At 56.4% G+C, this 12,000-nt stretch overlaps 1 protein-coding gene across 1 annotated transcript; it reads left to right on the forward strand.

Moving 5' to 3' along the window:
- The first annotated feature begins 1,994 nt into the window (after positions 1-1,994).
- On the forward strand, positions 1,995-8,393 carry LOC118086086 (rho-related GTP-binding protein RhoU). Its single transcript, XM_035117344.3, has 3 exons — positions 1,995-2,713; positions 4,036-4,094; positions 5,496-8,393. Exons 1-3 carry the CDS (start codon positions 2,269-2,271, stop codon positions 5,946-5,948), a joined length of 957 nt encoding a protein of 318 aa, XP_034973235.2. The 5' UTR covers positions 1,995-2,268; the 3' UTR covers positions 5,949-8,393.
- Positions 8,394-12,000: the final 3,607 nt, after the last annotated feature.

Here is a 12,000-nt window from a genome sequence, read left to right on the forward strand (position 1 = left end):
AACATGTACATGAATGTACAGGCACATGTCTGAAGCAGCACAGGAAGACAGGCCTTTCTGACACCATTTTGACTCTCTCTCTGACCAGGTGTTCCTCTGCAAGGAAGAAGTGGGGTGGGGGGAACCTTCTCATTGTCTCAGGAATTAAAGTGATAATCCCTGGCATCCTGATACCTGACTGCCAGACAAAAGGGTGTGATTAACTTGGCTGGGAAACAGGGAAATGTAAATATCTCTCAATTTTGTTGATTAGGTTTTGGGGGGCAGGGGGCAGGGTCCAGACTGCTCAGATTACTGCCACCAGACCTCCCCTTTCATGATGTACCTATGATGAATCTAGGGAGGGGGGTCTTGGGCTACACCCCTTCTGTGACATATGGATGATGCTTCTGGGGGGTGGGCTGAAACCAATTTCAAATTTCTTTTTAAGGGCAAGACATCTTTGTTTGGGGTTCCTTCCTTGTTCTCCTGTGTGAGAGGAAGGACCCTGTTGCAACAGCAAAAATAAAAGTGCCTTGCTTCGTACGTCCTGGTTTGGTCTCTGTTATTTGGTGGGCAGGAGACGCTTAAATTCGTCTGCTTGCCTGGATCCTTGAGCTCTCCCTGGGTCAAGATCCATTTCTCTGGGTTCATAGGAACCAGCTTAAATTTTACAACACTATATTTTTTTTGGGGGGGGGGGGATGAACGAATTCCTATGCCCCACAAATAACCCAGAGATGCATTTTAAATAAAAGCACACATTCTACTCATGTAAAAACATGCTGATTCCCAGACCATCCACGGGCCGGATTGAGAAGGCGATTGGGCCACATCCGGCCCACAGGCCTTAGGTTGCCTACCCCGGCTGATAGGGTGGCAGAAAGGAGGTTCTCCCCTCCCTGCACCTCACGGTACTCCTCTGGCTGCCTGGGCCTCAGAGGTGGAAGACCCCGAATGAGCTGGTGCCAATTGCCCCCCCCCCCAACCCCTGGACAGACAGAGTTTGGCTCATCCGGGTCCAAGGTTGGCACCTGTGATAGAGGCACCTTCTCGTTCTGTGGCTGAGGAGCAGCTGGAAGAGGAGGAGGAGGTGGCTGGTACCCCTCTTTTGAGGGACCCACCCGCCCGGGCTGCCTCCCTTGACGGGGCACATGCGAGGGACCGGACGGAGGTCTTGTCTGCCTCGGCATCTGGGTCAGACCCACTTTCAGGGCCGAGGTGCCAATGTCCTCGGCTGGCCGGCTGGGTCCACCCTCCTTTCTTCTCTTGCTGCCGGCCAAACCTGTTTGGCAGGATCCGGGAGCGCAGGCGGCGCCAGGGCCAGGCGAGTGCCCCCCCCCCACGCGGAAGAAGGCGCCTGTGCTCAGAACAGGAACCTGCTGGATCAGGACAGTGCCCCCCTCCCGGTCCAGCCTCCTGTTCTCACAGGGGCCCCAAGGGGGAGCACCAATCCAAGCGCAAGAACGCATCAGGGGAAGCCCAGGGTCAAAAATTAAGCTGGGAAGGCAGAGCAGAGCCCTCCTGACTGGGAGCCCTTCAAAGGCTTCTTCTCTTCCTCCATTAATTTGCCCATTCCTCTTTCAAAGCCATCAAAGTCCCCCGGCCCCGGCCTCCTGTGGGAGGGAGTTCCACCGTTTAACTCTGCGAGGCATGAAGAAGTCCGTGCTTCAATTTATCCCGAATCTTCCAATCTTCCCAATAAGATTGTAACCCGGCTTGGCCAAGGCTGGTGTGAACTCTGGGGGAAAGGGCCACGTCCAGCCTTGCAGGGGGAGGCGTTGGCGCCAGGGGGTCGTGTACAAAGTGCTTTGGACCGGAGGACCTCCTGCCCCCCCCCAGCCTCCCGCTTCCCAATTTCCAGTAACGCCTCGGGTGTTTCCTGTTTTCGCTGGGATGCGCCGTCCCGGGCGGGGGGTGCTTTTCCCGGCTACTGTCTGATGCGCAAAGCAGGAAGATCCTCCCCCCCCCACCCCCAGAAAGAAACACATTGTCACAGGAAGGACGTGTTTTCCATTTCAGAGAGACAAAGCAGGGAATGGGAGGGGTGCGGGGGGGGGGCAGAGAGCCTGGCTTCAGCCCCCAGCCATCCGGGAAGAGCAGGCAGCATTCAAGATCTGAAGCGTCGCCCTTTACGCATGGCAGGGGGTGGGACTGGATGAGCCTTGGGGTTCCCACCCACTTTACGACCTGTGATTTCCCTTCCCTCGAGCCGCCTGAAGCTTTTCATAGAATCGAGGAGTCGGGGGAAGGGGACCCCCTACGGTCATCTAGTCCCACCCCTGTTCCATGCTGGAATTAGGCTGCGGAGGGGGCTCGCTGCCCTCCCTGTCGAGGGCGGAGGCTGCCGCGAGGTGGGGGGCGGGGGGCAGGTACAGACCCGCCCCCCGCAAAGGGCGTGGCCTCCTGGGCGGGGAGGCGTGGCCCGGACAAGGCGCTCCCCTGCCTGCCTGCGCCCGGGAGCACAGCCGGGAAGAAGCCTCCGCTGCCGCCGCCGCTTCTCCGCCCGTTCGTCCGCCTGCGCGCTTTCTGTGCGGGGAGCTGGCGATGCCTCCGCAGGGCGAGTCTCTTCCGCCGGTGCCCCCGCGTCGCCCCCGCGAGCAGCGGCGCCTGCGGGGCCTCGAGTGCGTCCTGCTGGGCGACGGCGCCGTCGGGAAAACCAGCCTGGCGCTCAGCTACAGCACCAACGGCTTCCCCGCGCGATACGTCCCCACCGCCCTCGACCGCTTCTCCGGTACGCGAGCGATGCGGGGGGGGGGGTTGGGCTGGATGACCTTCGGGGGTGCCCTTCCCGCTCTACGGGGACGAGCAAGAGCAGCGACGGCACTGCTTCTTGGGAGTTTTTTTTTATATATATCCGCGGAGAACGGGCGGCCGTCCGCCAGGGATTCTTCAGCTGCCATTGCAGGGGGTTGGGCTGGATGACCTTTGGGGACCCCTAACCAACTGTGCAGGTCTGTGATTCCATAAGGGGCGTGGCTAGTGCTATGTGCGATGCCTGCTCACAGCCAGAGGGCACCGCCAGCGTTGCAGGTCTACCTGCTCCCCATAGAGTGGCCCTGCCCGGAGCCGCATTTGCAGGAGCTCCTGCAAAGCCTTTTTCACGGGAGACCCCCGGCAAGAGCCTCTTCCTGCTTGCCTCGTTCTCCCTGGAAAGATTTGCAGGCCTAGAGTCAACCGCATCCAAGTTTTCCTTTCCTGGTTCCTACGTGGGGAAAGACAACTTTCATTTCGCCAGAGCAGCCTCAGTCTGAACGAACCCTGCCGGAGGAGATTTACAGATGACGCGGGGAATACAAATGCAAATGACGTCAGAATAATAATATTAAATAAGTATAAAAGTGGTTGGGGGTTGGCTTATAATATGATCCCTGGGGTGCCTCCCAACTAGGATGCAGTGAATAAGAAGAGGTTTTGCAACGGAGCATGGGTCGGGGATTGCTGAGCTGTGCTCCCTGCATTGCAGGAGTTGGGCTAGAATTTTATTATTATTAGAAGTATTTTATTAGAAGAATTTCATTCATAAAGAGATGGCTGGGGGAGGGGAATAAAAGTGTGAGTGGGAATGAAAAAGAAGAAGAAAATACTGTCCCCATACATTAATATGCAGGTGTGTATATTATTATCCTAATACACGAATAATTGCCAATAAACTAATATATTCTGCATAAACTCATTCCAGATAGAATTATAGTCTGCTTCTCCATCCATGTATTAAGGGGAATTGTCTCTCCCTCTTCTTCCCATTCATCAATATCAGTCTTTAGGCTAGATGACCCTGGGGGGAGTCTTCCAAGGAGTCTGTCAAGAACCACAGCTCGCCTTCTGCCATGGATCATTGAGCTGCGACCCTTGTGTTGCAGGGGGTTGGACTAGATGACCTTTGGGGTAACTTCCGCCTCCAGTGCCAGGGAGACTGAGCAGAAAGGCGCTGGGCTCTGACTTCCACCTCTGGGCGAGGGAAAACCCTGATGCCATATATCTTGATCTGGGGCAGCTGGGTCTGTCTTCCTCCCCAACCCTGACCCCCCCCTGTTTTTCTGTTTCACCCCCCAGCTGTGGTGCAAGTGGATGGAGAGCCCATCCGGCTGCAGCTGTGCGACACCGCAGGGCAGGTAAGGAGGCTGGATGGGATGGGCTAGAGACTGACCTGGACTTGGCCCTTTGACTTGGCCCTTCCTAACTGCCCCTTTGGATTTCTTGAGGTCTAGCAACTTACTTTTTTCAAATTTATTCCCAAGGGTTGCAAGCCTGCCGCTAAACCGCTTTCCCCTCCGCAAACGGCGCAGCTGGCTTCCCCTCCCTGCAACCTGTAAGGGCAAAGAAGCGCAGGTGGGCTTTGCAGGGCCATGTTTCTTTGGGGCGCCTCTCTGCGCCTCCCGAATTTGGCTTGTGGGGGAAACCGAGGAGGGTCATCTCTGGTGTCTGGGATCCTAATATACGTAGATATTGATCCATTCTGGCTGTGATGGCGATTTGTCTTTGAAATATACACGTTTCTTAAATTTTAAGGATATGACACTAAAAAATCAGCAGTGTGTACAAATCAAAGGAAAGGCTCTTATTTTTGCTGCTGTGTTTCAAACTAAACAGTACAGGAGACACTCCCTGCCACTCCCAGTTAACCCAGGAGCTGGCCCAGGGGTCTGACAGAATCATAGAATTGCTGAGTTGGAAGGGACCTCCAAGGCTCATCCAGTCCAGCCAGCAGCAAGGCAGGAATCCCAGGTGACCATCCGACTTCCGTTTAAAAACCTCCAATGAATCACAAACCTGAGGAGCTGGAAATGACCACAAGGGTCATCTAGTCTGACCCCCTGCAACTCAGGGGGTTCGCTCCCCCCTTCCAGGTTTGCCTTATCAGGCTCCAGCTGTGGCACCTCAAATCTTCTCGCTTCCTGCCTTGTAACACTTGGGGTGTGCATCATTCTTGGGAATCCCTTGGCTGCCCTTCCTCCATTACAGGGAGTTGGCCTACCCTGTTTCCCCTATTTTAAGACATAGCCATAAAGTAACGTAGTCATAAAATAAGCCATAGCAGGATTTTTAAGCATTCAAGGAATATAAGCCATACCCCGAAAATAAGACATAGTGATATGGGCCAGCAGCAATGCCGGCCGCAGCAGCAGCAGGAGGAGGAAAAAAATAAGACATCCCCTGAAAATAAGCCATAGTGTGTTTATTTGAGGAAAAATAAATATAAGACGGTGTCTTATTTTCGGAGAAACACGGTAGATGACCACCAGGGAGCCCAGTCCCAGTCCCATGCTTAGAATCACAGGGCCATCGTTTTCTGATTCATCAGAGCATTTTAAACAGAGGTTGCATGGCCGCCTGCCATGGATTCTCGAGCAGCGATTCCTGCCGCGTTTCGGGGGGTTGGCCTAGATGACCCCCGGGGGGACCCTCCCAGCTCTGCGGTTCCCCAGTTCTGCCTGCCTTCCTTTGGTGCCCACCAGCTTGCAGGGCACCCCTCTCTCCCTCCTCACGGCCACCCCTCTGTGCCCCCCCCCCAGGATGAGTTTGACAGCCTGCGGCGCCTCTGCTACCCGAAGGCGGACGTGGCCCTGCTCTGCTTTAGTGTGGTGGCTCCCACCTCCTTCCAGAACGTCTCCGAGAAGTGGCTCCCCGAGGTGCGCCGCCACCTCCCTGCCACGCCTGTCCTGCTGGTGGGCACCCAGTCAGATCTGCGGCAAGACGTCAAGGTCCTCATCGCCCTGTCCCGGCGCCGGGAGAAGCCTGTGTCCCCCTCGGCCGCCCGCACCCTCTCTGCCAAGGCCGGCTTGCTGGGCTACGTGGAGTGCTCAGCCCTCACCCAGCACAATCTAAAGGAGGTCTTTGACACGGCCATCACTGCAGGGCTGCGCCGCGCCCGCGGCCCCCCGCCCAAGCCGCAGCGACGCAGCACCGCCAGCCGCATCCGGACCCTCTCCAAGGCCTGGTGGAGGAAGCACGCCTGTCTGTCGTAGCGCCGGGTGCGAGTCCTGAATGGCCTGACCCCCCCCCCCAATGGGTTTGCCTGCAGACTGGACCAACCGAGGAGCGTTGGCTTTCAAGAGGGGCCAGGCCGGGCCGGTCTTCCTCGCAGGGACATCGGGCAGAATCTTGGCAGGGCCAAACGGATCTCCAAATGGATCCCAAAGATGTTTCCTTGTCTCCCGGCCCCAAGAGGGACGTGGCTGGGCTTTCGTTTAAGGACACTCTGCAGGCACGGCTGGAGAGAGCAGGTGCTTCTGAACAGCTGCATTTGGGTCCTAGTTGATGCCCTTTGGGGCATGTGGTTGGCAGCTGTGAGAACAGGAGGCTGGACCGTTGACCTGATCTTCTCATACTCTTGTGGAACCTCCAGCTCCAGAGGCAGTCTATCCGGTTTCTTAAGTTCTGTGGGGGTATCTGGCTACCGTGAGAACAGGACTTGATGGGCCACTGACCTGATGCAGCAGACAAGCTTCTTAAAACATTTTCATGGGACCTCCAGCTCCAGAGGCAGTCTATCCGGATTCTTCGGTTTTATGGGGTATTTGGCCCCTGTGAGAATAGGAGGCTGGAGTAGATGGGCCCCCTTTGGGCCTGATCCAGCAGCCGGGCTCTTCTGATGTTCTTGCGCTACCCCCCCCGGGATTTGGGACCTTCAGCTGCCAGCCCCACTGAGAAGGGCCATATATTTGTAGACCCAAATATCTCTGGGGGGATGGGACCAGGTTGGGGACGGATGCTTTGGGGAGGCTGTGGCTGGAAGCTCTGCCTCCCCATCCCCCAGAATAAAACTTCTGCACATGGTTTAGCTGAGAGCGAGATGGAGTGGGGGGTTTACTTGCAGAAGTGTGAGATGGGGTGACATTTTTTTTTAACAACTTGAATCTGAAATTTTTTGTAGAGTTGGAAGAGACCCTGGTCCAACCCCCTGCAGTGCAGCAAGCACAGCAAACTTTGGTTCTTGGTTTTAGAAGGAGAATACTTGGGGTGGGGGAAAGTTTATGTAAAGGAAAAATTGTGGAGTGATTTTTACGCCATTTGTGCCTTTCTCCTGAGACAAAACCCAGGCCTTGAAACTGCAATGTGTGTGTGTGTGTATTTGGTCTGACCCAGACAGCATGGTCAGACTAGGACCAGGGTTCGAATCCCCACTCAGCCACAAAGCTCCCTGGGTGTGACCTTGGGGGGGGGGTCAGCCACCACCTGTCTCAGCCTGACCTACCTCACAGGGTTGTTGTTGCAGGGATTAAATGAGGATTGGGAGAAGCAAGTATCCTTGGATAGAGGGGGACAGAGAATTAATAATAAACCCCAAGCTGCGCCCCCCCCCCCAAATGCTGTGAGACAACCTGACGTCTCTTTCTGAGGCCTGTTGCTCCCCCCCCCCCCCGGAGGCAGGTGGAAATGTGCTCCTTCAGGGGGTGGGGAATTCCCCCACCTTCCCAGTTTCTCTTTCCAGGGCCTCGTTCCCTTTGCCTTGCAGGGAACCTGCAAAACTTTCCCTCCTTCCCCTTCATTTCTCTTTCCATGGAAAAAAAAAGTCCTGGGAGTTGGAAGCTGCTTTCTTTCTTTTCCGTTTCCTGTTTCTCCTGCCTCCCCCCACCTGTGTCCTTCCTGAAAAGCAGCTTTTTTTTGCTAGCTGGAATTCTACAGTCCTCTGGCTGCAAAGGGGAGAGGGGAAGCCTGCTTTGTTGTTCTCAGTGCAATCTCCAACCCCCCCCCCAAAAAAAACCCACCCCACACACTTACAGGAATTTGGAAAATTACAAAAGGTGACGGGTTTTCAATTTTGCTACAATGCAGAGATGAAATGTGCACCCCCCCAAAAAAAATCTCTAGGTTGCATTTGCACAGGAAGATTTCTGACTTTTTGGGGGGGCAGGGTGGGGAAAAACCCCTTTGAAGTATTTTCTCTCGATTAAAAATAAGCTGTTTTCTTTCCTCTCCTGTGTGAATGCCTGCCTTGGGTCTGGTTCCCCCATAGGGTTCAGAGGCGGATGGGAGGAAAGGGACTTGGGGCTTCACCTCCCCATTAAAAAAACTAGGAGGCAGCCCCTATACTTGAGAGTTGCTGGTGGTGTCTTAAGAGTGTCTGGGAGAGAGCAGGGTTCAAATCCGCTGTGAATCTCGCTGGGTGTGACTTTGGTGCCTGTCGCTGCCTCTCAGCCTACCTTGCAGGAGTGTAGTGGGGATTCGGGGGGGGGGAGGGAACCACCTGCTCCACTTTTGAAGCCTCTTGGAGAAAAAGTTGGGGTAGAAATGCAATAAATGAACAATGAGTAAAAATGTATTTTTGTTCCTTTGGAGCAGAGGAGGGGATTCTCCCTCATTCAGCTAGAGGCAGCGTGACTTGGCCAGAGTTGGCTGAGACCCCATGGGCCATCTAGTCTGACCCCCTTCAATGTCTATATGTGATTAAAAGATGGATTTTGTGTGTATATCCTGGAACATATTTCTGTCTTTGTGATTCCCCAATAGCCCCCACTTCCTCCCCCCCGCCCAATGTTTTGTCACGGTTCCCTTTTCGATATGACCCCCTTCCGGACAGAGCACCTCCTTTGGCCCCTCTTTCCAAATCACAGAGGCAATGGTTCTAACCCAGAGGTTGCCAACGTTGTGCCCACTGATGTGGCTGGACCACAAGTCCCAGCATCCTTCACCACTGGGGCTGATGGGAGTTGGAGTCCCAAGAACCTCCAGAGAGGGGGCCCTACTGTCCCTGCCACCTCGGCTGCCCTCTGCTCCAGCTAATTCGGTGAGTAGGAAAAATGTACTCTGCACGTGCTCAGGGGCACCTGAGCTTTAAAGTATCTGCATGTCCCTGGGCTGCACTTTGGCCTTCGTGGCAAGTCTGGGCCTGTTCATATTAACAGGAAGGCAGCGGACATCTCAGCCTCTCCCGCGCCCTATTCTCTGCTGGGGCTGCTCAGAGGAGAAGCGGCTTTTCCTGCCCCTGGAGGCAGAATCCTTGGCTGGGAGACTCTGCCCAAGGCCGGACGATTGGGGGAAGCAGCTGGAAAAGGGATAAGAAGGGAACAGAAACCCAGGAGGCTGGCAGGCCTGCCTGCCTTTCTCCTCCCTCCTGGCTTAGGCGCCTTCTTTTGATGGAATCGTAGTTGGAAGGGGCACCCAGGGGTCACCCAGCCCAACCCCCTGCAATTTTGGAATCTCAGCTGAAGAATCCCTGACTGATGGCCATCCAACCTCTGCTTAAAATCTTCCAACGAAGGAGATTGCACCACCTTCCTCCCTTCCCTCCCTCCCTCCCTCCTTTCCTTCTTTTCTCCCTTCCTCTCTTTCTTTCCCTCTCCACCTCCTGCTTCGCTCCTGCCTGCCTCCCTTGCCGCCTCCTGGGGTTTTTCCGGAGCCTAGGCTCCAGGCCCACAATTTGGCAGCTGCCCCTCCCTGCTCCGTGGGGCAGAGGGAGGCTGAGAGCCAGCAGGCTTCCTCCTTTTTGGTGAGGGGAGCCAGAGCTTCTTGGGTGCCCGCCTGCCTCTTGCCCGCCAACCCTGGCACCTTCCCTCCCCCTCCTCCCCTGCTGCAACCTGCCCAGCTGCTGCCATCTTATCGGGGCATCAAAGGCGGCCTGCTGGCACACAGCCCTGCCTGCCAGCGGGCGCCAAGTCAGGCCCAGGAGTCCTTGGGACTTTGCCCTGCGGGGTGTGCCTAGCCGTTTCGCGTGATGGGGTGAAAGGGGCAGGCCTCTCCCCCCCTGAGCATGTGCAAAGTGCGTCTCTTGATGACAAGGCAGGGTGAGCTGCAGGCGGGCCCGGATCTCCTTCCTCTCCCCGTTATTAAGGAGGGCATCCTTGGCATTAAGAGATCAGAGTTGTCAGATAGTAGAGTCGGGAGGGTCCCCCAAAGGCTATCTAGTCCAGCCCCCCCAATGCAGCGGCGCTCAGCGATGCCAGGCTTCACTTTGCCATCTTTCGTTCCGTGGGTTATAAACCGCTTTGAGAGTCGGGACAGTATAACGAAGCATAGAAATAAAAAGCGAAGGAACAAGAGTGCCTCTGAGCGCGTGTGGAGTGCACTTGCCTCACCACTCAACCACAGCCAGTTGGAGGCAATCAGACACCTGTCCTGTGGGTGCTACAACCTGGCCAGAGACTGCAAAGAGAGGGGGGCCAGTCCAGGCGCTGATCAGCCATGTTGGGGGGGGCGCAACCAGCCTGGCCTTCTGGCTCCCGGGTCCCCTGGAGCTCCCCCTCTTCCTCAGCCCCCCATCCTCCGGGATGGGGGAGCTCTTGGCTTGACGCTTCCTGCCTGCCAGGCGGGGGTTAGACTAGAAGATGCCCCTTGAGGGGCCCTTCCAATTCCTGGGTTCTGGAGCGGCTGCAGATGCAGGACTCCTGGGTCCTCTCCTTGCCCTCATGCTCCGGAGCTGGCAGGTTCCTTGCCTGGCCCCACCCTGCTGCAGGATCCAACTTGATATTGGGGGGGGGCAGGAGGAGGAGGAGGAAGGGCCCATCTGCACCCTCCCTGCCCATCAGCACCCGCAGGGGATGGCTGCCGGCTTGGCAAGGACAGGCTGTTCCTGCCGGAGCTGGCGCACAGCTTGGCCGCCCCCGCCCCCCCACCTGTGGGCCTTGCAGGGAGGGCGTGTAGGGGCTTGCATGGCGGGGCGGGGGGGGGGGAGAGATGGAGGAAAGGGGAGAAGTTTGGGATGGGGGAGCAGGATGCCTGGGTCCCTTCCTACCAGGGAGCAAGAGCTGGTGAGTTGGGGGTGTCTGTTGGGTTGTCTTTCAAGTGGGCACGGAAAAGGGTTTGCCAAGTTTTGCCAGCAGCAGGTCCCTGGGGTGCCCTGGACGCTCCTTGGGCTCGTCGAAACCTAAGATCCTAGAGCCACAGACTTGCAGGCTTGGAAGGGACCCCCAGGGGGCATCTAGACCAAGCCCGCCCACAATGCAGAAATGCACCCAGGACAGATGGGAGAGGTTGGCCCCATGGGCGAGGGGCTGTGAAAAGGGCACATTCCACGCTGGGGATCCTCGGAAAGGAATTGGAAATGAAATGGATGCCGCTGTACAAATCTCCGCCGCGACCGCACTTGCAGTCCTGTGTCTGGTTCTGGGTGCCTCGTCTCAAAAAGGAGATCGAAGAGCTGGAAAAGGTTCCAGAAAAGCATATCCCCAATGATCGAGGGAGGGAGGGAGGGAGGGAGTCACTGTGGCAGTATTTGGGATTTTGTAGTTTGGAGAAGAGGTAAAAGGCGAGGTTTCTCAGAATATACTTGGGGGGGGGAGGGCATGGAGAACAGTTTTCCTTCTTCTCTTGTAACCCAAGAACTCGTGGGCACCCAGTGAAGATTCAGGACATATAAAAGTCTTCCTTTGCGCAGCACAGCGTTAATAAGTGGAACTCCCTCCCACAGGAGGCAGGGATGGGCACCAACTTGGATGTCTTTAGAAGAGGACTGGACAAATTCACAGGGGAGGAGGCAGGACCAGGTGGGCCCTTAGCCTAACCTAGCAAGCAGGCTCTTCAGATGCTCCTTATGCCAAAGGGCCATCAGCACCAGACCAGCTCCAAGCATGAATGGGGCACCAGAGCTCCAGGCTGCCCTGTCCTCCAGCTCAAAGGGCCTCAGAGGAGCCAGCCATCCCAGTCTCCCTTTGGGTCCTCTCCTTACCAGGTCGGGTGAGAGGGATTAGCTGTTCCTCCTCCTGGTGCCAGGCTTTGGCTGGGTCAACCCCGCTTCCTTGTGATCAAGTTGGCAAGAGCAGCCGAGTGAGTTCTTTGTCCGCCGGTCAAGGGAGGAGCCTCTGCCCGTTTGGGAAGAGGCTCTGGATCGAGGCTGATGACTCGTTTGCGCTCCAGGGTGTGATCCAGCTGGGAGACAGGTTGGAGCCCCCAGAGATGGGCAGGACCCTACGGGAGACAGAGGGAAGGGCGTGCCCTTTTTCAGGCTGGCTTCTCCGTGCTGCCCCAGGCTGGCACATGGTAGATCAGCGCTGTGGCACAGGGCCTGGCATGCTTCCCTCTGGCCAGCTGTGGATGTGCTGTGGGTTAGACGTCACCGGGGGGGGGGCAGGATGAGTGCCG

This window comes from Zootoca vivipara, chromosome 6 (genome assembly GCF_965207765.1).
Source record: "Zootoca vivipara chromosome 6, rZooViv2.hap1.1, whole genome shotgun sequence".
NCBI lineage: Eukaryota > Metazoa > Chordata > Lepidosauria > Squamata > Lacertidae > Zootoca > Zootoca vivipara.

Bases quoted from the DNA above. Each gene is read 5' to 3' on its own strand.
- LOC118086086 (XM_035117344.3), top strand. From the start codon at position 2,269: ATGCTGGAATTAGGCTGCGGAGGGGGCTCGCTGCCCTCCCTGTCGAGG. The intron at 2,714-4,035 runs GTACGCGAGCGA...TTCACCCCCCAG, and splicing joins CGCCCTCGACCGCTTCTCCG to CTGTGGTGCAAGTGGATGGA. The intron at 4,095-5,495 runs GTAAGGAGGCTG...CCCCCCCCCCAG, and splicing joins TGTGCGACACCGCAGGGCAG to GATGAGTTTGACAGCCTGCG.